Source organism: Mercenaria mercenaria, chromosome 5 (genome assembly GCF_021730395.1).
Source record: "Mercenaria mercenaria strain notata chromosome 5, MADL_Memer_1, whole genome shotgun sequence".
In the NCBI taxonomy this organism is placed as follows: domain Eukaryota; kingdom Metazoa; phylum Mollusca; class Bivalvia; order Venerida; family Veneridae; genus Mercenaria; species Mercenaria mercenaria.
The window spans coordinates 12,248,851-12,275,841 of NC_069365.1; the positions used below are offsets into that span (position 1 = coordinate 12,248,851).

General features: G+C 35.8%; 1 protein-coding gene across 1 annotated transcript in view; it reads right to left on the reverse strand.

The window, feature by feature from the left end:
- Nucleotides 1-10,725: 10,725 nt before the first annotated feature.
- Nucleotides 10,726-26,991, reverse strand: part of LOC123556465 (folate receptor alpha-like) — a 30,665-nt gene continuing 14,399 nt past the window's right edge. The window contains exons 3-5 of the mRNA XM_045347208.2: nt 22,784-22,975; nt 18,935-19,073; nt 10,726-17,925 (exon numbers count right to left, since the gene is read on the reverse strand). Coding sequence (XP_045203143.2) covers nt 17,636-17,925; nt 18,935-19,073; nt 22,784-22,975 — 621 coding nt within the window. The 3' untranslated portion in view covers nt 10,726-17,635. The remainder of the gene's footprint in view (nt 17,926-18,934; nt 19,074-22,783; nt 22,976-26,991) is intronic.

Sequence of the window (26,991 nt, forward strand, 5' to 3'; positions counted from 1 at the left end):
GTTTCATGAAGATACAGTCATAAATGTGACCTCTAAATTGTTAACAAGCTTTACCTTTGATTTGACCTGGTGACCTAGTTTTTGACCCCACATGACCCAGATTCAAACCTGACCTAGAGGTCATCAAGACAAACATTCTGATCAATTCCCATAGTTTCAAACTTAAAGTTAGGTCTCTAGAGTGTTAACAAGCTTTACCTTTAGATTTGACCTGGTGACCTAGTTTTTGACCCCACCTGACCCAGATTGAAACTTGACCTAAAGATCATCAAGGTTAACATTCTGACCAAGTTTCATTAAGATATAGTCATAAATCTGGCCTCTAGAGTGTTAACAAGCTTTACCTTTAGATTTGACCTGGTGACCTAGTTTCTGACTCCACTTGACCTAGATTTAAACATGACCTAAAACATTCTGACCAAGTTTCATTAAGATATGGTCATGAATGTGGCCCCTAGAGTGTTAACTAGCTTTTCCTTTGATTTGACCTGGTGACCCTTTTTTTTTACCCCACCTGACCCAGATTTAAAGTTGACCTAAAGATCATCAAGATGAACATTCTGATCAAGTTAACATCATTAAGATATGGTGATAAATGTGGCCTCTAGAGTGTTAACTAACTTTTCCTTTGATTTGACCTGGTGACCTAGTTTTTGACCCCACATGACCCAGATTCGAACTTGACTTAAAGATCATCAAGATTAACATTCTGACTAAGTGTCATGAAGATGCAGTCATAAATGTGACCTCAAGTGTTAACAAGCTTTTCCTTTGATTTGACCTGGTGACCTAGTTTTTGACCCCACCTAACCCAGATTTGAACTTGACCTAAAGATCATCAAGATTAACATTCTGATTAAGTTTCATTAAGATATGGTCATAAATGTGGCCTCTTAAAGTGTTAACAAGCTTTTCCTTTGATTTGACCTGGTGACCTAGTTTTTGACCCTAGATGGCCCAATATCGAACTCGTCCAAGATTTTATTGAAGGTAACATTCTGACCAAGTTTCATTAAGATCGGGCCAAAATTGTGACCTCTAAAGTGTTAACAGTCAAATTGTTGACGACGACGACGGACACAGGGTGATCACAAAAGCTCACCTTGAGCACTTCGTGCTCAGGTGAGCTAAAAATGATAAAAATCTTCTGGGTCTAAAACTAGAAGGTATAAAAGTTGGATATTTTGCATGTAGCATTGTGTACTAGTTCTCTGCAAATTTTATTCAAATCATGCACCTGGGGTCAAAGTCGGCCCTGGTCAGGGGTTCACTTGTTTTACAAAGACTTGTTATACCCCCACAAAACGAAGTTTGGTGGGGTATATAGGAGTGAGCTTGTTGGTTGGTCGGTCTGTTGGTTTTCATGGTTTCCGGACAATAACTCATGAAAGGCTTGACAGATTAAATAATTTTTGGTACACAGATGTAACATCATAAAACACAGGATAAGTTCGACTTTGAGGTCAGTAGGTCAAAGGTCAAGGTCACTGACCCGGAACAGTTAAACGGTTTCCGGATGATAACTTTAGAACACTTGGTCAAAGGATCATAAATTTTGGTACACCGGTGTAACATCACAAAAAACAGGTCAAGTTCGATTTTAAGGTCGGTAGGTCAAAAGTCAAGGTCACAATGACCCGGAACAGTTAGACGGTGTTTGGATGATAACTTGAGAATGCTTGGGTCTAGGACCATAATTTTTGGTACACAGGTGTAACACCATAAAATACAGGTAAAGTTCGACTTCGAGGTTAGTAGGTCAAGGGTCAAGGTCACAATGACCCGTAACAGTTAAACAGTTTCCGGATGATAACTAGTGAACGCTTGGGCCTAGGATCACGAAAGTTGATAGGGAGGTTGGTCATAACCAGTAGATGACCCCTGTTTGTTTTGAGGTCAGTACGTCAAAGGTCAAGGTCATGGTGACCCCCGAACAGTTAAACCATTTCCAGACAATAACTTGAGAACGCTTGGGCCTAGGATCATGAAAGTTGATAGGAAGGTTGGTCATGACCAGCAGATGACACCTATTGATTTCGAGGTCAGTAGGTCAAAGGTCAAGGTCACAGCGACCCAGAACAGTTAAACTGTTTCCGGACGATAACTTGAGAATGCTTGGGCCTAGGATCACGAAACTTAATAGGGAGGTTGATCATGACCAGCAGATGACCCCTATTGATTTTGAGGTTCGACTTTGACATTGGCTTACTTCTGTGAGAAGGCCGTATTGTGGAGGTATAACCTGTCACTCCTGTGACAACTCTAGTTTAGGAAAAACTTTAAAAATCTTCTTGTCTAAATACTGAAGGCCTAAAGCTCAGATATTTAGCATGTAGCATTGCATACTAGTTCTCTACCAATTTTATTCAAATTAAGCCCCTAAGGGCAAAATTAGCCCTGTCCAGGGGTTCCTTATATAAAAGACTTCTTGATTAAAACATCAAGATCTAAAGCTTCTATATTCAGTGTGTAGTGGTCCTCTACTAAGTTTGTTCAAATCATGCCCCTTGGATCAAAATTGGTCCCAGCCTGGGGTTCATTTGTTACATTGACTAATATAAGAAAACTTTTTAAAAAATTCTTGTCTCAAACCTCAAGCCATTGAGCTTAGATATTTGGCATTTAGCTTTGTGTAGTGGTTTGAAGGAAATTGTATTCAGAAAAGGTTGTGCATCTGAGCAACTTTGAATTCATTCCTTCAAAATAATTGTATGAGTTGAACACACCAAATTTCTTCACTATGGCCTATTTTTGAAATTAAGAGAGGACCATAATTCTAGGAAAAAAATAGCCACAGAAAAAGTCCATAATGGTCAACTTCACATCAAGGTCCTTCATCTGTGAAACTTTCAAGCATTATCCTTTCAACAGTGTTAGAGGGGTAGGACACAAGATTTTTCTCTATATTCTATATAGCAAATCTATCAAAGGGCCATAACTGCAGTAAAAATAGTCTCATCATAAGTTCTTTCCTTTATGGTTATCTGCACATAAAGCTTGTTCATTCTGTGAAAGTTTGAAGCAAAGCAGGCTAATAGTGTGGGAGGAGTTGGACACACAAGATTTTGTGGCAGACGTACGGACATTAGCAAAGCTAAATACACCCCACATAAATGTGGTGACATAAAAAGATGTTTAATGAGATGTATTTATAAAGTAAGAGTGCCAGACTGTCACAAAATACGCCCGTCTAAATATTCAGTTATGTATCATAAAGGTAATAATGTTGATGTTGTATGCCTTGTTAACCCAAAACAAGGCAGTCTGAAAGACAGCTAAATCCCCCGCCACTGCTATGGATAGTGAAAGGGTAAACCTTTAATTTTAGCTGTGACCTTGACCTTGAACTGACATGGCTGACTCATGAATTCTGCACAACGTCTTGATGAGGTGATCATTGACCCAATTTCATGAAAATCCTTCAAGGGGTTTGGGAAATACAAGCTGAAACCTTTGACCTTCGTTGTGCCCTTGACCTTGAGTTGACATGGCTGACTCATGAGTTTTTGATGAGGTTTATCATTTGACCCAAGTTTGATGAAAATCCTTCAAGGGTTTAGGAGATACAGAGTGGACACCAAATGGAAGGCTCAAACCTTCTACCCTTAGTTGTGACCTTGCCCTTTGAGCTGGCATGGTTGACTCATAATTTCTGCACTCGTTCTGATGGGGTAATCATTTGACCCAAGTTTTATAAAATTTCCCTTTCAAGGGGTTTAGGAGATATAGAGCGGACACGAAATGGAAGGCTCAAACCTTTGACCTTCAGTTGTGACCTTGACCTTGAGCCGACATGGCTGACTCAAAGTTCTGCACATCGCCTTGATGAGGTGATCGTTTGACCCAAGTTTGTTTGAAAATCCTTCAAGGGGTTTTAGGAGATATAGAGCGGACACAAAATGGAAGGCTCAAACCTTTGACCCTAAGTTGTGCCCTTGACCTTGAGCCGGCATGACTGACTCATGGGTTCTGCACATCGTCTTGAGAGGTGATCATTTGACCCAAGTTTTAAAAACCCTTCAAGGGGTTTAGGAGATATAGAGCGGACACAAAATGGCAGGCTAAAAACCTTTGACCTTGAGTTGTGACCTTGCCTTGAACCGAAAAGGCTGACTCAAGGGGTTCTGCACATCGTCTTGATGAGGTGATCATTTGACCCAAGTTTGATGAAAATCCTTCAAGGGGTTTAGGAGATATGGAGCGGACACAAAAGTGTTACGGACGGACGTTCCTACATATGGATACTTATGTGGCTACTCTTTTGTTCTCTCTATTGTTCTTTTAGCCACGTAAGAGAAAAATAGCCACATAAAAGCCATACGGAATGAATGACATCAAAGAAAAAGTACAGTTACCTATTGTTCCTATAGCCACCTAAGTATGCAAATGTGAGCTCGGAAGGACGGACGCAGACCATTCCTATAATCCCTCCGCCACGGCGGGGGATTAAAAAGAGTAAGAAGGAATCAAGGTATTTGTGAGGTTCCATATAGGATGAAATTGACAATCGGATCAAAACTGTTTGAATGGACAAGGCTAATTTCGCAGATTTCGAGTAATTCAAGGGCCATAATCCAAGAGTGCCTGGGGCGAGTTGGGTGGTAATCCAACTTGGCCGAGATATTATGCCCACAAACATTGTCAGCAAGTTTGGTGAAGATCGGATGAAAACTGTTCGACTTAGAGAACGGACAAGGCTAGATTCGCAGTTTTTCGAGTAATTCAAGGGCCATAATCCAAGAGTGCCTGGAGTGATTTGGCTGGTTATGGAACTTGGCCAAGATATTATGCCCACAAACATTATCAACAAGTTTGGTGAAGATTGGATGAAAACTGTTCGACTTAAGAGAGCGGACAAGGCTAAATTCGCAGTTTTTCGAGTAATTCAAGGGCCATAATCCAAGAGTGCCTTGTGCGATTTGGCTGGTTATCGAACTTGGCCGAGATATGCCCACAAACATTGTCAGCAAGTTTGGTGAAGATCGGATGAAAACTGTTCAACTTAGAGTCTGAGCGGACATGCTTTTGGACGCCGACCGCCCGCCCGCCACGGGTGTTCACATAATACGCACCGCTCTTTCAGAGACGGGCGTATAAAAATGTTAGGGAGGGATTTAAAGCAGGCTCTTAATAAAAAAGTCGCTGAGGCTTAACACAGGTGGTTACATGTACGATATCACTGTTGAAATAATGGTTTTTGCTCAGTTATTTACTTATGACAGCGTACTTAGGACAAAACTTGGTATATAAGCAACTTTCAAGAACACACAACTTTCAGTTGCATTTTGGGTTGAACTGGTTTATGTTGTGCAACTGTTGCTAATAGGGAAAAAAATGTTATTAACTTCATATAGACTAACGGATATATATCTATCTTGCACAGACCAAGGTTCAACTTCATTGTTACTTGAAATAGAAAATATACCTCTCACTCAGTTTTTTGTTGGGTTTAATGTCGCACCGACACAATTATTGGTAATATGACGACTTTCCAGGTTTGATGGTGGAGGAAGACCCTCCATTCATTATTTTATCACGGACGGGCACCTGGGTAGAACCACCAACTTTCCATAAGCCAGCTAGATGGCTTCCTCACATGAGGAATTCAACCCCCTATGGCTCAAACCCACATCAGTGAGGGACAAGTGATTCGAAGTCAGTGACCTTAACCACTTGGCCACGGAGGCCCTCTCCTTACTATCTCCTGTTAGATATAAGGTAGTTATGTAAACTGTTTCAGCTAAATAACTTCAGTAATGAATGAAACAATTGGACCAAACTGACATCTAATTTGAAAGAATAAATCTGCTTTTTGTAGGCAGAGAATGCTTTTTTTAAGTGGTCACCCTTATCACATTCAGACTATACCCCTAAAAATGGCAGTGAGATACTGTAGTTTCTATGTTTACATTGCCATCCACCAGAGTCAGATACCTAGCTATAAGGACATGTTCACAGATGAGAATTAAGGGTTACGGTATTATATAATAGTCTATTTTATGCTTGGTTCAAAACTCTCATCCATTGAAGGATTTTTGAAATAGCTAGACATAAAAGTTCACCATTAAACCAGGTTATGTGAAAGATGCAAGACCAAGGTCACTAACTCAAAGGTAAATGGAAGCGATGGTTCAGTGGTTGAGATGTCAGCTGCTCATCCAAATGTCAAATCACCTGATCTATCAACTGCTATGTGCAAAGCAATATACCCCAATCTTCTGACAGAACTAAAAACTTCTGTTTAACTTTTCCATGGTAATATCCACTAGTTTACAGTGCCATTTGAAGGTATGTAGAATAGGACTGAAAAAGTACAAAACTGCTTTTTTACTGCAGTGTTTATTAACAAGCAAGCCAAAAATATTACAAGAAAAGTGGCATAATTGTAAACAACCCCAGCATGTAGCTGCTGTATGAATAAAAACAACAGACATTGTGACTACATTTACAGCTGAAACAACTGAAAAAACAAAAAGTGAACATAAGTTGACTGAATACATTTTTACCAGTAATAGACCTATTATGAGAGAAGACACATTTAGGAGTTCTCCTCTTTTGTTGGGTTTAATGTCTGACACAATTATAGGTCATGTTGTGACTGGTGGATGAAGATCCCATTAGCCCTCAAAGCATTATTTCAGGCAAGGACATACATTAAAAAAAAAAATTGGACTATAAAATACAATATGTGTAAAAGCAAATTTGGATGAAAATATTCATCAATTTGACTTGTATACATGATTTTTGTGTAAATCTGAATTTTCATCTGCAGGCAACTCGTCAAGCTAATTGCTATATACAGTCATTAAAATACTCTTGTCAATATTTATAAAAATATTATAATCGTTCTATGTCATGCAATCTGCATTCATGTATATCTCTTTCAAATATTCTAATATCCTATTAGATGATTGTGATAGCTACTCTCTTCCACAAAACCTACATAAATATATAATGCATAAATTCAGCCGTTTCAATGAAATTTTGTTTTTCTTGTGTAAAGCAAGAATAACATCAGGATTTTTCTATTTGTTTTAATACTCCCCATAACAGGAAATATGTGTCATTTTATTTTACATACAAAAGTTGTTGTTTTATGATCATTAAATATGTGCTTGAAACTAATTCAGAATTTATTTTTGGATAAGGATTTCTTTCGAGGAAAAAGCAACCAGTATCTTACATAAATTGATCTATCTCCCATTTTCTAGTGTGCACCAGGTCCTGTTCTTCCCAGAACATCTGCCTTTCAAGTTAAATCTCCTCTACCTTTTCGCTCTTGAAAAACAAATAATACATTGTAGTGTACCACTAATTGTCATGTATATGAGGAACACTTAACAAGCAACCTTATGTTTAACAAGTGACTGGGTATTGCAGTGGCAATACAGAAGTCCCCTACCTGTGGAAAACTTTCAATACTGACCTTGACCTTTGACCCACAAGCATAGGTCATGTACTGACACACTGTCTTATCACGGAGAACACTTCTGTGTAGCACTAAGATAATCCATCAATGCATATGAAAGTTATGGAGCAGAAACAATTTTTACTTTGCCTTCATTCTTGACCTTTCACCTACAAGCATAAGTCATGTACTTGCATAATCTAAATATTGCCCTATTCATAAACCAAATTTTATGAACCTAGCTTGAATACTTTTTGAGTAATTGCAAGATCCAGATCTGTGGATGGACGGACAGCAGTCCTATATTTTTTAGTCCCCTCTGGTGTTCCACCGGTAGGGGGAGTAAAAACCCACTTTGGACCTATATCACTCACTTTAGATCTAATACAACATCTAATTAAGATGTAAAATGTGTTAAGTTGTAACTGTATACTAGAAGACTTTTGTTCTACTGCCTCTGTTAGACAGCAACATTTTGATGAAAGTCTGTTTTTACCTGCATGGTGAACTTTCATATGTACATACATGCAAAATATGCACATAGATGGTATTACAATGCCATGAGATTCAAATGTCTGCAAACAAAAATAACAGACCAGTTAATGAATGTGAATATAAAGCACCTTTACATACAGTGCTGATAATTATAGAGAAAGGATTACTGCTTAAATATTGATAACTTACTATTATATAAGCAAAACATAAAATAATACATTGACCTTTTCTAAAATACTTCTTCGCTTAGTTTCGCTTGATTTTCATTATATAACACTGCAAATGTTACAGTTAATGCCCCTGATATCAATTTCTAAGGCAGTTTAAGCTCCATTGCTGATGCATAATGAGCTCTGATAATAAATGCTAGGAACCAGGCAGGAAGGTAACCAGCAACTATTCTTTAGCTGGCGGCTCACCAACTACTCGCACAAGAATGGAGCTGGGCTCAAATCTTTAACCTCTTCTTCCACAGACCGATATCTAAACACTACACTGTACACAGAGATCATATTTCAATACATTATTGGTATGTTAAACTGACCACTAAATAATTCCAGAGGTCACAGTGCTCTATTAGCCACAATTGTTTACAAAACATGTCAAAAATATTTTTGCCACCTCTCTGACAGCACAAACAGTGGACAATTGTATTGACATACATGTAAACAAGAGGGCCATAGCTTTTCCTTTGCTTTGACCTGGTGACCTAGTTTTTGACCTGACATGACCCAGATTCAAACTGGACCTTGAGATCATCAAGATTTCCATTCTGACCAAGTTTCATGAAGATACAGTCATAAATGTGGCCTCTACAGTGTTAACAAGCTTTTCCTTTGATTTGACTCGGTGACCTAGTTTTTCACCCCACCTGACCCAGATCTGAACATGACCTATAGATCATCAAGATTAACATTCTGACCAAGTTTCATTAAGATATGGTCATAAATGTGGCCTCTACAGTGTAGACTTGCTTTTCCTTTGATTTGACCTGGTGACCTAGTTTTGGATCCTACGTAACCCAGATTCAAACTGGACCTTGAGATCATCAAGATTACCATTCTGACCAAGTTTCATGATTTGTTTTTGTTTGTTTTTTTTGGTTTAACGCCGTTTTTCAACAGTATTTCAGTCATGTAACGGCGGGCAGTTAACCTAACCAGTGTTCCTGGATTCTGTACCAGTACAAACCTATTCTCCGCAAGTAACTGCCAACTACCCCACATGAATCAGTGGTGGAGGACTAATGATTTCAGACACAATGTCGTTTATCAAATAGTCACGGAGAACATACGCCCCGCCCGAGGATCGAACTCACAACCGATCCGTAGACCAATGCTCTACCTACTGAGCTAAGCGGGCGGGCCCAAGTTTCATGAAGATACAGTCATAAATGTGGCCTCTACAGTGTTAACAAACTTTTCCTTTGATTTGACCCGGTGACCCAGTTTTTGACCCGACATGACCCAGGTTCGAACTTGACCTAAAGATCATCAAGATTAACATTCTGACTAAGTTTCATGAAGATACAGTCATAAATGTGGCCTACAGAGTGTTAACAAGCTTTTCCTTTGATTTGACCTAGTGACTTAGTTTTTAACCCCACCTGACAAAGATTTGAACTTGACCTGTAGAGCCTCGAGATTAATATTCTGACCAAGTTTCATTAAGATATGGTCATAAATGAGGCCTCTACAGTGTAAACTAGCTTTTCCTTTGATTTTACCTGGTGACCTAGTTTTTGACCTGACATGACCCAGATTCAAACTGGACCTTGAGATCATCAAGATTACCATTCTGACCAAGTTTCATGAAGATACAGTCATAAATGTGGCCTCTACAGTGTTAACAAGCTTTTCCTTTAATCTGACCTGGTGACCTAGTTTTTGACCCAAGATGACCCAATATCAAACTCGTCCAAGACTTTATTGAGGGTAACATTCTGACCAACTTTCATTAAGATTGGGCCCAAATTGTGACCTCTAGAGTGTTAACAAGCTTTTCCTCTGATTTGACCTGGTGACCTAGTTTTTGACCCCAGATGACCCAATGTCAAATTCGTCCAAGATTTTATTGAAGGTTACATTCTGACCAAGTTCCATTAAGATTGGGCCAAAAATGTGACCTCTAGAGTGTTAACAAGCTTTAACTTTGATTTGACCTGGTGACCTAGTTTCTGACCCCATACAACCCAATATAGAACTCGTCCAAGATTTTATGGTGGGTAACATTCTGACCAACTTTCATTAAGATTGGGCTAAACTTGTGACCTCTAGAGTGTTAACAAGCTTTTCCTTTGATTTGACCTGGTGACCTAGTTTTTGACCCTGGATGACCCAATATCGAACTAGCCAAGATTTTATTGAGGGTAACATTCTGACCAAGTTTCATTAAGATTGGGCCAAAATTGTGACCTCTAGAGTGTTAACAAGCTTTTCCTTTGATTTGACCTGGTGACCTAGTTTTTGACCCCAGATGAACCAATATCGAACTCGTCAAAGATTTTACTGAGAGTAACATTCTGACCAAGTTTCATTAAGACTGGCTCAAAATTGTGACCTCTAGAGTGTTAACAGTCAAATTGTTGACAACGGACGACGGACACAGGGCGATCACAAAAGCTCACCTTTGAGCACTTTGTGCTCAGGTAAGCTAAAAAGAAACACCAACTTATTTCACTGAGATGATGTTCTCAAAAGAGATATGTGCGGTTTAGAGACATGTAACTTCAAAAAGGAAATAATAATGCTGGATGAATAAAACAATGAGAGGAAAAACAAAACTGTAAAAAACAAAACTGTAAAATATAAGATAGAAACCAGTAAATACAGTAATTTTTCATCTGGGTATGAAATATATTAGTCATATGATTGTAGTTCTGTGTAAAGTATACATGGAGATCTTCAGCCTACACACACTATATACAATGTACTTGTCCGAATAAAACATGACAATCTTAAACTAGAAGATGTATAAATATGAAACCACAAATAACTTGTCAAATAAAACCCATGTTCAATCAAAAATTACAAATAAATATTGACTGATATTAAAATTCAATACAAGTGACTACTGAATTCTTATTTAAACCAATAAATGTTCTGAGCAACACATGAAAAATCGAAAGAATTACAGGAGTATATTTACTTTTTTTTCAAGTAGAATCCTGTATATTAACAACCAACAAACCAAAATGCGCTTGACATCAAAATTCAGTATTAATCCTCAATAATTTTTGTAAACTAAGATACAATCTTCCATGCAAAGTCATTACTTTGTCTTATAAACTTTGGAACATTTTTTTGCACTTTATGTTATAAATTATGGAACATTCTTGCATATTCTGTTTGACTTAAAATACTCAGGATTTCCAAATAACAATTGTGGCGTGCACTAGTTTTTTTTTCATATCTTAAATATAAACTGATCAAACTTTCAAAGTACAAAAATATTAGATTATTTCCTCTTTGTAACATTTTGTTCATGCCAATGTATTATGCACAGAAGTAAATATATACAGTAAAACATAAACAAACGCAAGTGATACATTAAGTGGAAGAAAACCAATCAGCATTTAACTACCAGTATTCTGGTTACAGTGGTCATTTTACTGATCATACAAATAATGAAATAAAAACAACATAATGCAAAACAAACAGACAAGGGCAAATTTATTTCATAGTTGTAGATCTTGGTTTTACAGTGCACATACACAGTACAGGTTATGTGGTGCACATACACAGTACAGGTTATGTGGTGCACATACACAGTACGGTTATGTGGTGCACATACACAGTACAGGTTATGTGGTGCCAAACCAGACTTTGCTTTCTCATCACATTTATATCTGAATAAAAATCAAGTTTCAAATTAAAATCTGAATACCTTCTGGAATCAAAAGATACAGCAAAGCCAGGTATTCTATCCCTGTTAGCCACGTCTTACAATCATGCAGTGGAAACACGTTGTCCCAGAAACTCATGGGGCAATTCATAATTTCAATTTTTAAAATTCATAAAGTTGACTTTTTGAAGTATATTTACAGATAGCAGCATATATAGCATACTAAGCTAATTTTGTTACTTTAACATGTGTACAGTGTAAACTTGTTCCTAAGTATTCAAGTTACCTATAATAACTGAAGTCCGTCTACAACATGTGAAAAATCTATCTAAGATCAGACAGACATTAGTTTTGATTATGCTTTGGGGTAGATTACTACTGTGAGTAGTGTCCTCTTACTTTATAGCAAATATGATGAAGGAAAAGAAAATGATATTTCTAAAATAGATTTGCATTTTTCAAAAGTCTTAAAAATTTAAGGCAAAAATAAAAAAAAAAGTTTTAAAAGCTGGTACCAGTATTTTAGTGCTATACAATACTACAATCTGTCCAAACTAAACTAGATTAAATATTGTAATTCGTGTAAAAGCATTAGATTTCACTAACTTAATAATGCCATATTCCTTGAGTAAAATGTTGAATATACCCATTTTATTTATATGAACACATCTGAACAGCAATAATCAAATAAAATGTAAACAGTTCTTATGTTTTAGCTTTACATTTACTAAAATTTACCCATCTAAACTTTACTATTTTCAATGTAAAGCTGTAATACCTATAAATGCCCAACATTACAAATATCACTTTAGCACCTCACACTGAACACAAATACAAAACATAAAACATTTTCAGTATAACAAGAGAGACAAATATTTTTTAAAAACAAGAGGGCCATGAACGCCCTGTATCACTCAACTGACCTACTGACCTAAAGATCATCAAGATTAACATTCTGACCAAGTTTCATTAAGGTATGGTCATAAATGTGGCCTCTAAAGTGTTAACTAGCTTTTCCTTTGATTTGACCCGGTGACCTAGTTTTTTACCCCACATGACCCAGATTTGAACTTGACCTTGAGATCATCAAGATTAACATTCTGACTAAGTTTCATGAAGATATAGTCATAAATGTGGCCTCTAGACTGTAAACAAGCTTTTCCTTGATTTGACCCGGTGACCTAGATTTTTGATCCTGCATGACCCAGATTCGCACTTAACCTAAAGATCATCAAGATTAACACTCTGACCAAGTTTCATGAAGATACAGTCACAAATGTGGCCTCTAGATTGTTAACAAGCTTTTCCTTTGATCTGACCTAATGACCTAGTTTTTACCCCTACTGACCTAGATTTGAACATGAACTATAGATCATCAAGATTAACATTCTGACTTAGTTTCATTAAGATAAGGTCATACATGTGGCCTCTACAGTGTTAACTAGCTTTTCCTCTGATTTGACCTGGTGTCCTAGTTTTTGAACCTACATGACCCAGATCAAACTGGACCTTGAGATCATCAAGATTAACACTCTGACCAGGTTTTATGAAGATATAGTCATAAATATGGCCTCTACAGTGTTAACTAGCTTTTCCTTTGATTTGACCTGATGACCTAGGTTTTGATCCTACATGACCCAGATTCAAACCGGACCTTGAGATCATCAAGATTAACATTCTGACCAGGTTTCATGAAGATACAGTCATAAATGTGGCCTCTACAATGTTAACAAGCTATTCCTTTGATTTGACCTGGTGACCTAGTTTTTGACCCCAGATGACCCAATATCGAACTCATCCAAGATTTTATTGAGGGTAACATTCTGACCAAGTTTCATTAAAATTGGGCCCAAATTGTGACCTCTAGAATGTTAACAAGCTTTTCCTTTGATTTGACCTGGTGACCTAGTTTTTGACCTCAGATGACCCAGTATCGAACTCGTCCATGATTTTGTTAAGGGTAACATTCTGACCAAGTTTCATTAAGATTGGGCCAAAATTGTGACCTCTAGAGTGTTAACAAGCTTTTCCTTTGATATGACCTGGTGACCTAGTTTTTGACCCCAGATGACCCAATATCGAACTTGTCCAAGATTTAATTGAGAGTAACATTCTGACCAAGTTTCATTAAGATTGGGCCAAAATTGTGTCCTCTAGAGTATTAACAGTCAAATTGTTGACGACGACTGACGGACGACGGACACAGGGCGATCACAAAAGCTCACCTTTGAGCACTTCGTGCTCAGGTGAGCTAAAAAGGTCACTTCACTCCAGTGTAAAAATCTTCAAATATATGCAAAAACAATATGGTTACAAAAAATTTTTCAGCTCAATATTGGTTTCAACAGTGGTTAATAATTTCAACTAATAATAGTCTCTGCCTGCGAGATCTCCCTCAAAATATTTTTAAATATTGTAGCACCAGGATCTCGAGTGTATTGAGCTAACCAGGTATAACAAACAACATTCTTCTCTCCAATGTAAAGGATATTTATCCATTTTCTTTCAATGTAAGAGTGATTAAGACATCAATAGCCATCTCTGTGCTGTCACACAAATTTCACTTCAACAAAACCGTTGTCTGTCAGTATCATCCAATATATGAACATAGTTAAAATTACATGATACAATATCAACAGCACAACGTATTATGTACAATATTTTCATATAAAAAGCTAAAATCAGCTGACAAGTTAACAAACCAAAAAAGCTGAAAACTGAATTGAGAAACCGAAATAAGAGGGCCTTGATGGCTCTAAATCACTCACCTATCCTTGACCATTTGACCTTAACTATGTCATGATACACTGTATCATGAAAAGGCAAGCATTTCATGAGAAAAAGGTTTTACAGATTTTATTAACTATCACAACAGCAATCTTTAAGTGCCGTGTGGCAGCTAAAAAAAGTCTCCCCGTACCTGGATTTAGAGTTGATATCTTGAAGCGAGGTTATTATTTTGTGAACTATTTGAACAACCTTCTGAGAGGTCAATGCATAGATGTTTTTGACCAAGTTTGGTGAAGATCTATCACGTGGTCCTTAAAGTTAAAGACTAAACAACAGACAACGGACACAGCCCCATCATAATAGTTCATCCTGAACCTTTGGGTCAGGCAAGCTTAAAAATAAAACACTGCAAACCATAACATATAACAGACCCTACATACAAAAAATAACAACATAAGTATATTATACCATCTGGAACACTTAATACGCCACAGGAATAAAGGTTACTGTGAAACCATTAAATTAAATATTCTTTGAGTGTTAACTCTAAGTTCACTCAAACCTTAAAATTATACCACAAAATAAAATTCAAAAATAAAATAAATCTAAAATAGAATTCTCATTCAGGTTTTTCCTTTTCAAAAATCAGAAATCTGTGAATCATATCCACATGGTACAGTCATTCTGGTCAAAACCATCAAATGTCAAACTCATTTGAAAATAACTGAACACCAGACTATTTCTAAACTCAAAATTTCACATCTGAAAAATGAAATTGTTCTGAAAATAGCTGAAAAAAAATCATAGCCTTTAAATCATTTTTTTAATCAGAACTAGAAATGTGTCTAAAAGACATGGATGACTATATTATGTCACAACTTCGAAAAGTGAGTCTTATAAGTAATGGCACTTTGACAATAAAACATGTACACTGGGTTGTTGACTGAAAAAAAACATATATATTTATTTCACCAATACTACACTGTCTTGTTATGGTGAGGTTTTACTAACTTATTTGATTATTCTTTGCATATAACAATTGTACACTAGGACATAACATATTTGATCTCAAAGTGTGATCTTAACCTTTGATTTTGGTGTATAAGTCTGCACTTGACACACAAGCTAGCGGTCTATGTCTTACATGTCACAGGTCATCTAGTAATGGTGAATGCTTAAACCAATTTGTATTAATATCATTCCTTTCATACCAAAGTTACAGGCATAAAATCTTTGACCTCTAACAGTGACCTTGACCTTTTAGCTAGGGGTCAAGGTATTTCATACACCAATGCTTATTAAGGCGAATGTTTGTGTCTAGTTATTTGAATATCCATTCATTCTTGAAAAGGTTAAAGATCATTTACATGAAAAATGATACAATTTTTTTTTACTTCTATGTGTGACCTTAACCTTTCAAGTCGGCGTATAAGTCTAGAACACAACAGGGCCCAGTTGTTCGAAACTTTAACAGTTGATTAAGCTAACAGTCGATTAACTTTTAAAGTAATATTTCACCATTTTTGAAAACTCAGAAAAACAAATGTATGATTTAAGGATTATGAACATTAAAACGTCTTTACAGTAAAATTAAAACACCGTACTAGTGTTTCCCACCAAAACTAGTATTTTGAATCAAGATTTAACAGACGATTAGTTTAACAGTCTGTTAAAGTTTCGAACAACTGGGCCCAGGTTGTTTTGATATCGAAAACTTCTGTGCCCAGATATCTGAATATTATTGCATAAAAATGCTATAACAGGGACAAGAAAACTAAATATTCCTTTTTACGTCAAGAGTGACATTGCCAGTTCAGGTAGGGGTAGGGGTCTTGAATTCAACATGTCATATTGTTACAGTGAATGTTTGTGCCAAATAATTTCAATATCTATTCATACATAAAAAGTTTACATCAGACAAGTAAAATTACCTTAAATTTTTTCCTTCTTAGTGTGACCTTGACCTTTTAGCTTTGGGTCTGAATTTTGCATGGAACATATCTTGCTATGGTGATTATTTGTGTCAAAGTGTTTCATATCAGACAATGCAAAAGAGTAACTGGTCAAGCACAATTTTATGCCTACAGAAACGTAAACACATAGACTCACAAACCAATGCACGTGCGTGTACACATGCACATAAACACGCACATTAACATGGGTAACACTATATGCCCCATATTTTTAATGATGGAGGTATAAATACTCAAAATATTTACTATTACTGCGTGAATATCACTCCTACTGACCAACCATTTCTTCCAAAATAAGCAACTCAAAACTGAAAAATCTAAGTTATGCATATAAATGGTTTTCCGATTAAAACATAAGCAAGCAGGTACTTTTACACTTAGGTAAGGTAATGTGGAATGTACATAATCAATCACACACTAAGCTCTAGGACAGGAATAAAAAATAAAAAGGCCACTTTCATCAAAAACATGTAGAAGCAGTCCTCAAGTCACCTAATACAGATACACTGCACCTGATTTTTTTATGATTTACTACATGTACACTGTATATGAATATTATCCTTTTAAAAATATCCAATGCCCATCTTTCACTATAATATTTTATCTTCAGATATTTACTTCAAATGCAGAAATATCTCATCAAATGTACTTAACTTTACTGAATATGTAGATTGACTGTGTATGTAGAGCTACATTTCTAATTAAGTGTCATGCAGCAACAGTCATTTAAAAAAAAAAAAAAAAAATCTTCTCGTTCTTGGTGTTTAGCTATACCTGTACAATGTACTACTTTAAACCTAATACATAGCATTGATTATACACATAAACTTGTTGATTTTATGGTTTTTTGTGTAGTAATTGTTCATATTTTCAAATATGAAATTTTGGTCTAGTTTACCATTAATCAGTAAGCATTTTATTCTCTATGAATTCTTAGAACATTCAATATGAGTTTCTATGTTAGTATTACATTTTTAAAGATTTTCTTTCTTGTAATTTTGAGTCAAAATGTTCAAACAATTTCATTTACAAAACTCTGTAAATTTTTAATCTACATACTAAATAACAAATAACACGACTGCTTCATCTGCAAATACACAAGAGGAAAATATTCATGAGATTCTCATGTTTCATAAACGGATCAATGAATGAAACCTTGAGATATGTAAACTTTAACAAATTAAAATCATAACATGTAAAAACTACTAACAAAAACCATAATACTAGTTAACTGTGCAATAAAATGGAGAGTAATTCTGGATGCCCCTGAGACAATCTGTTTTGCTTTGTTGTATGCGATCTGATAGTTTGGATTCTCTGCATTTTCATTCCACCACATGATAAAGCAGCCGCCGGGAGTCGTGTCATTGACAACCTTCCACGAATGATCCCACACCTTCTCACAGAAGTCGGAAGAATTCTTGTATATTTCACTAAACTTTTTACATGATGATCCAAGCGGACACTGTGGTGTTCCTGAACAAACCAGAAAGTAAAATTATGGCAAAAGTTCAAAGCAGTCTTATTGTTTCGTTAAGGACAAGTCAAGAACAAGTCATATCTGGCATTAAACGGATGTACATACTCAAAAACGTCTACAATTTACAGTGTCTATTTTTAACTGAAGAAAAATATAATAAACGATTTGTGAATACTGGAATATCTGTTATCTCAATAAGATTTACTGACTTGTCTTGCTGTTGTTTTTTGTTGGGTTAAAAGTAACACTGACAAAGTTCTAGTCATATGGCGACTTTTCCAGCTTCTGATGGTGGAGGAAGAGCCCTGGTGCCCCGCATTAATTCAGACATGGGCGGCACCTTGGTACAACAATTGACCATTTGTATAGCCAGCTGGATAGCTTCTTACACCCCAAGGGAGGTTTCAAACCAACATCAGTATGCAGTAAATGATCATTTTACTGTCACTATACTAGTCCTGTAAACAAAGCCTAGACTTCTACTCATTAAATAAATTGTATATTCTAAAATAAGAACCTTTTTGAGTACACTGCTGTTGTCATGAAGCACAGATTTTAAATTATACAAAATGTATACAAATTAGACTATGCATATCTACTTTTGTTTTAAAGTCCTTCCTAAGATACAGAAAGTCAGTCTATGGTGGCAAGTGCATAGTGTAATTATGAATCTACATGCATTTGTAGAGAAATCTTTTATTTGTATTGTATCTTTATTCCATAGAAATTTCAAAGCTAAATAAATAGAGCACCAGATTATCAACTGAGAAGTCCTGAATATCATCCTTTGACAAGCAATTGGTTTTGAAGCAATTTGAAAAATTACAATATTTGCGAAGTCATTTTTCTTCCACCTCAAATTCTAGGAAGTTGTCAGGTATAACACAGAAACAAGTCAGAACCAGTACAGAATCCAGAAACACTAGTTATGTTTACCACCATTATACAACTTTAGTATTGTTGGAAAGTAACATAAAACCCATAAGAATCAACTAGACAACATACCAGATGACCAGTTGAATTCCCTCGACCAGTTTTCAATACATGTGTAATCATCTTGACAATCTTCCCACCATGCATTGCACTCCGTCTGACACAGTGGCACCTCTACAAATCTCTCCTTTCTAATCTTCATACCATCCACCTACACAAAATGTTACAACAAAATCTGTGACATCAAATATAATTGTGTACACTGCAGAATGATGTATTTATCTGCATGATATTTTAACTGAGTTCATCGGCTTCACAGAAGATGTTTTCACATAGCAATCCAACGGGTTTTTTTTTGTAATAGCCTTTTCTAAAAATTATCTTTTCAGCTTGAAATTTGCGGATCCCTTTCATCATGGGAAAATATTTAAGAAATGATCATAAAGACCTGTACTGTATCATATATGTTTCATTTAAAGCAGCATGCCTCCAGATTTGGCTAAAAAATAATCTTTCTTTCAAACTGAAGTTTGGTCTTTTAATGAACATTAGAATATGAATTTTTGTTTCTAAAATATTTTAAAAGTTCCAAATCAAGAAAAAAAGATGACCGCGTCGGGAACTGAACCCCGGACTGCCACGGCAATAAAGACATTTTCCCGTCATCGTAGCCAATAGCGCTATAGCTGAAGTAGTGAATAATGACTTCAAAATATAGATATTTATAATCGAGACAGTTTACATGGAGTAAAGGCGTGACAAACGCTTTTCGATTTTCATCGTAAAATGTAGTAAAAACAGCAAATTCTCATGTGTTTCATGTGATCTGGAGGCATGCTGCTTTAAGCAAATGAACAATAATCTGAAAATTCAGAACTTGTATAAGTTTCATTAAAATGTACACGGTAAAAATATTTCTATGTAAAAATGTTATCTAAATTGCAATTTTTCCACAGACTTTCATTTTGAAAACTTGATAGAAGTACAAATACACGACCTTAAGGCCTATGCTATTTTGACAATGCAAAATTCCTATGTAAAACTGAGATTATCGTAACAACGCGAGAAATGCACAGGGATAAAAAAGAAACTAATAATAATACAAAAATGTATCTCCGAATAAATTATAAAGTATCAATGACACTCAAAAACATGTCCCAACAGTGCACTAGAAGAAAATGCATAGAAATTTTCGGGGTAAGTATTTGGTACCGTAAGTCTCTCACATATATATTATTCAATCAAGGATATGTCAGTGTAAATGAGCTGAGCGTTAGTTTTCCAAGAAAATGTCATTAAACTGTGTTACACGAATCACACGTGCACCACTCTTTTACAAAAATATGTCCGCCATGTTTTCTTCAGTGAACGAAATAAAAGGAGTATTTTACCTTAGATTTCCTTATTGTAGAGTACGATTGACTTTCTAATCTAAATAAAGCATCACTTTTTTATAACATCCCACTGTCCGAACTTTCTGATCACTTAACAATCACTCACAATTACAAAATAAAACCAACGTGTCATCAAAATTATCACTTTACACGGCTTCATGGACATCACGGCCTACTAACATTAAATTTGTAATCATGCGCCAACCAAACAAATGATGAAAGATCGAGACTTTTTCAAAGATATGTTTTATTTCCTGTAATTTTCTGATATTCTAACCTTTAAACAACTGGATTGTATGCACAGAAATAACGAAAGATTTATGCAATATAGCTTTTAGTTTAAATTTTGGACCTATCTTTTTCAAGCCCAACAACAGACATGTATATGTCACAAACCCGGCCTGTCCTCAAAATCAGTGTCAGAGGTTACTAGAAAATAAATACAATAAATAAACAAACGCTTACTATGTTCTTGTAAGTCCTGTAAGATGAAACGGCTCGTGTTTATACATTCATATATATTCCGTATCGGGAACATTGACAATCACAAGTCGATCCTTACCACGAACATGAAAACAATTACTTTTATGCCTTTGTTTACATTTCAAACATGACGATTCACATATACGTTCAAGAACGTAAATTTCGTGCTTTCCGACCCACATGGTGTGTAAACTTTTGTAATTAAAAGTATGGTGTATTCGGCAAACCATGTGTAATTACCGACGTGGTAAATGTCATTGAGAGTATCAGTTATGTTCACGAAATTTAATTGAATATTTATGTTATATACTTGCAAAAGAAAAACTTGATGGTCATGGTCGCTGGCTTCGAATTCCTCGCCCATCACCGAAGTGGGATCAAAAACTCACTTTAGGTGTAAAACTTTTCACGTAAGGAAGCCATCCAACTGAGGTTAGTGTCTCGATCTAGGTACTAGTATGAGCCCCAAAAAATGTCTGGAGGGGCACCTGGAGCCTTTCCCCACCAAAAAAACCTGGGAAAAGTTAATTGTGTCAATTCGGTGTTACTCTCAATCAGACAAAATAAACATTGTTCCCGTTTTTGTTTGTTTGTTTGTTTATATTTGTATATAAATGAATATGCAAAACGGGTTTGTTTGTTTCTGTGTAACGTCAAAATATAATATTACAATTATAGATCAACAGTGAACGCCACATGCATTATATTTTCACGAGCTTTTAATGCTTTAATCCCACATGTAAAACAAACATATTCCTCATGTATAAAAGGTAAATATATATGTATATGTTTGTGTACTCATGGAATTAATTGTTAAGTGTAAAAAGTATATATTCACAGTTCAAATCATCCATGCTAAATAATACGTACGATATGTTTGCTTTCTCACTGTCTAATATGTCCGAAATGACCTATTCGATTTTTATCACAGAGTTCTAGTTTATTTTTCACCTTAAATTAAAGCAAACGTGTTCAATATAATTTTAAACTTAAACTTTGAAACTAGTAGGTTGTAGCATTCTCTAGGTCAAGGGTATTTTTATTGCCTTCTGTAGTCAGTCATTATCTATTGTAACAAAAAATCTTTTTGAACCAAAAGTGGAAAATTTCAGGTACTTGAAAATGCAGCTTTCTAAAAGGTCAGTAAGAATTCCCGATGTCATTTGTCAGATATACCTTGTAAATAAATAATATTATTACAAAATTAATAATGCTATTTCTTTGGTTGCACTTTGCGGACTTATGATAAAGTTATTATCTGAGCAGTAGACTCCCTGTAAATGAGCACTACGTAAGCGCTCAGGCCCTTCTCGCACACCATACCTATAGTTCGGACTTCTTTCATGTGTAAAGGCATGTGCACAAAAATGACAAATTTTGCCAACACCTGGTAAATTGTAATGTGTTTTTGATAAATAATAAACGGAAATAGAAAAATAGCTCTCAGCTCATTTACACTGATAGTTTAGCTTTATTATGTATGTTATAGTTTTTCGCAGTTATGCAAGATGGTACAAGAATACTTACCCCGAAAATTGTGACACGAACATACTGATAACTTTTCCCACTTTATTTTTTTAATTAAAGTAAGAGTTCAGCACTTCATGGTTTTGATGTATTGTCACATTGGAATAACGTTTGTTTTACAGTAACTTCGAAATTCCTCAGAAATAATATCATGTACCCCACCCACCTAATTCATAATTTCAAAATAGCATAGGCCTTAAAAATATATATATTGTTGAAAAATAATTTCTCTGAATATGAAAAATTAGCTTAAACTTAACAATGCAATCAAAATATAATACATTGTATAAATAATTTGGCAGAAAATTTATTTGCTTAACAGAATATAATGGGATATCAAGCAGGCATTGTAAATAATATTGTCATATCAGGTTGATTTCATTTACAAGTGATTTATCTTAACTGCAACTGAATCTTTATTTCTTGATTTCAATACATTATAATAGTTAATTTCAGCATTCCCCCTTTCCTATCCATCATTCTCTTGTATTATAACAATTAAACATCAATTATTTACCTGGACTAACCAAGGGCCAACATTTGGTGAACATTCATAGAAACAAAGGTCTTGGATAAATCTGCCCCGACATTTCTTCGAAAGGGGTTGGTTTGGACAATGACTCCAGTCCATCTTATACCAAGTCTGGTTTACATGTATTTCCTCTGCAACCTTATCTGTACAACAACTGTGATCTTTCCATGGTTTACACTGAAACGATGAAATAAACATGAATACTGGAACATTTGTAGCAAGAGCTGTTTGTAAAACAAGTATGTTGCCTATGATGGTCAGCTAGAAGTCTTCTAACTTTTAGCCGTAACAAATCAAACAGCATAGCATTTTATGATGAAAAATCCAAAATTGAAACCTGGGTTCCTCGGCTGCTAGTCCAATGCTCTAACCACTAAGCCAAAGAGTCAACTCCCTGACGCAGTTGCCAGAGATTGGCTTTAACCAAACAGGCTATCCATAAACAACTGTAACAGATATGTCTTTATGTGTAATTTTCAGACTCACCTAAACTATGGCCTTTGATCTTATGAAAAGTGTTATATACCATAAATAATGATGCAGTGAAATTTGATGGCAAAGCAAGCAAGTCAGACTAAGTAGTCTCTGTGACCTTGACCTTTGACCTACTGACACCTAAAGTATTCACAGTTTTCCTTTGACCAAAGACAACCATTCTATGATGTTTGATCACTGTATGTCAAATCATTCTTCATGCAGTTATCGTATAAAACTGTTTTCAGTCAAAAGATTCACAGCCTTTGAACAGCTGTTCTCTGTAACATTAGTGTAACATTAGTGGACATACACTGACTACTGGTAATCATCCTATGAAAATGTAACAGAAATAACAAGAATTTGTAACAAGAGTTACCAACGTCCCCCGCCTAAGGACATTTTTCAAAAAACATACTGCATGCCAATACAGCATCTTGGCATGACCAAAAAATAACAAGAGTGCAAGCATGTCACAATATTATGCCCGTCATGTAGATGTTACAGTAAAACATATTCTGTACAAGTCTGGTAGACAGTAAGCCAAAACAATGACATATCCAATTCTAACAACCAGGTTAAAAAGTTTCAAGAATAAGCTATTTATAGCAGCAACAAAGGGAAGTAAGTTTTGTTTTTCTAAGACCAAAAAAAACCTCCTTACCAGGAAGAGATACCTTAAAATACACCTAAAATTTGAAAGTAACATCTATGTTGTACAACAGAAAAGTGGTCTTGATTTTTTCCCTACGATCAGTTATAAAACAAGAAGGCCAAGATGGCCCTAGGTCGCTCGCCTGAGTAACACACAATAACGGTGTAAACATGTTTTACCTAGTGATTTCATCGAGACAAATATTCTGACCAATTTTCATTAAGATTGGATAAAAAAAACATGGCCTCTTGAGTGTAAACAAGCACCGTCTTTGATTTGATCTAGTGATCTAGCTTTTTACCCCACATGACCCAGATCTGAACATTTTGAAAACAAACATTCTGTCAAAGTTATGGGAAGATTGGAGCAAAAAAGTGGCCTCTAGAGTGTATACAAGCTTTTCCTTTGATTTGACCTAGTGACCTAGTTTTTGACCCCACATGACCCAGATTCAAACCTGACCTAGAAATCATCAAGACAAATATTCTGACCAAGTTTCAAAATGATTGGGTCACAACTGTGGCCTTTAGAGTGTTCACAAGCTTTTCCTTTGATTTGACCTAGTGACCTAGTTTCGACCCCACTAAACCCAGATTCGAACTTGCCCTAGAAATCACCAAGACAAACATTCTGACTAAATTTCATGAAGACTGAGTCACAATGGTGGCCTCTAGAGTGTTCGCAAGCTTTTCCTTTGATTTGACCATGTGACCTAGTTTTTGATCCCATATGATACAAATTCGAACTTGAGCTAGAGATCATCAAAACAAACACTCTGATAAAGTTTCATAAAGATTGGGTCACAACTGTGGCCACTAGCATGTTCACAAGCTTTTCCTTTGATTTAACCATGTGACCTAGTTTTTGACCCCACATGACCCAGATTCGTACTTGACCTAGAGATCATCAAAACAAACATCCTGATCAAGTTTCATTAAGATTGGGTCTCAACTGTGGCCATTAAAGTGTTCACAAGCTTTTCCTTTGATTTGACCTAGTGACCTAGTATTTGACCCCATATGACACAAATTCAAACTTGACCTAGAGATCATCAAAACAAACATTCTGATCAAGTTTCATAAAGAATGGGTCACAACTGTGGCCATTAAAGTGTTCACAAGCTTTTCCTTTGATTTGACCTAGTGACCTAGTATTTGACCCCATATGACATAAATTCAAACTTGACCTAGAGATCATCAAAACAAACATTCTGATCAAGTTTCATAAAGATTGGGTCACAACTGTGGCCACTAGAGTGTTCACAAGCTTTTCCTTTGATTTGACCTAGTGACCTAGATTTTGACCCCACATGACCCAGTTTCGAACTTGACCTACAGATCATCAAGAAAAACATTCTGACCAAGTTTCATGCTGTCATGTTTTGTTGGATGATTTCATATTACGGTGCATCGCAACAAGTTTTTCAATGCATCGTTCCATGTTTAGATGGATGGAACTAAGTTTTGTATTAAATGGTTTCAATATACAATGCGTTGAATGCAAATATATTGGACGGGATGGAGTTTAGACTAGACGGCGTTGAAATACTATGCACTGACTGACATGTTTATGAATGGATTGTATATTTACTAATTTTGGCGGTCACCGCCGCCCATACATATGCATGTTTTAAGTTTAAAGCTGTTAAAATGTTTTCTCCATTTTCAGAACATTTTATCGCTTCAAGCTTGAGGGTTGTCCCATCAGATGAATCTTGCATTAAATTCTTTTTATAAATCAATTTGGTTGATCTGTCAAACCTTGCAAGTCACTCGACTCTGTTTTGCAAATTATCTACATCATAAGAGTTTTATGCAAACAAACTACTTATCTATTCTATGAAGTTTTTCCACTCAGTAAACTTACCTATGCATATTATTACTCGTTGTAATAACTACAGATCACACCTTTTTGCAGTGATCTTGTTTACCTATCATTTTGATAAAGTACAGGATTTCGTTAAAATCAAATTTAAGGAGGAAAAACATTCACAAACGTACAGGTCAAAGGACTTCAAAGGAATTGTTTGTTTTTTTGTAATGTCTCTTTATGCAATCCGAAATAATAGCACCCAGTGTGTCGCATTTTGCAAATAAAGGGCATTTATCCCAAATTTCTTAAGGGTATACTGCTATAAATAAAACTTTTAATGAATGAATTTCACTTAAAACTTAAGTAAACAAGACCTGTCTGCTGTCTATAATGACAGTGTGATTAAATATTTCAACTTGAAGTATTTCAACCTAAATGAAACGACCATTCTGAGCCATTAGTTCCCTATCTCTGCCTTACACTTACAACAGTATACAACATTCTGCTATTTGCATAAAACTTCAACCAAATATTCTCGGTCGAAAACAGGCTACAATTTGCTGCTTGCATTAACTTCAACAGATAAACTTGGTTACTATAACATGTTTCATGACTAGGAAACCTTGGTAAAATTTCACTCCAGTACATGCAATGGTTACTGGGAACATACTTTGTGTAAAACTTTCAAAACATTTCTATGTTAAAACAAGGCAGTCTGAAAGACAGCTATATACCCTGCCGCTGTTAAGGATAATAAAGGGTTGATAGTATCGGGCTGAAGCATTGACGTTGTTAAGTATATTCTATATTAAGTCCATATATATAGTCAATATATGATGACATCAATGAATTTGAAAATCCTTCAAGCGGTTTAGGAGATACAGAGCAGACACAAAATGGAAGGTTCAAAACTTTGACCTTGCATTGTGACCTTGACATTGAGCCAATATGGCTGACCCATGAGTTCTGCACATCGTCTTGATGAAGTGATCATTTGACCCAAGTTTCATGAAAATCCTTCAAGGGATTTAGGAGATACAGAACGGACACAAAATGGAAAACTCAAACCTTTGACCTTGAGTTGCGACCTTGACTTTGATCCAACATTGCTCAGTCATGAGTTCTGCATATCGCCTTGATGAGGTGATCATTTGACCAAAGTTTCATGAAAATCCTTCAAGCGGTTTACCAGATACAGAGCGGGCACAAAATGTTACGGACGGACGGAAGCCTTTGCTATAACCCCTACAAC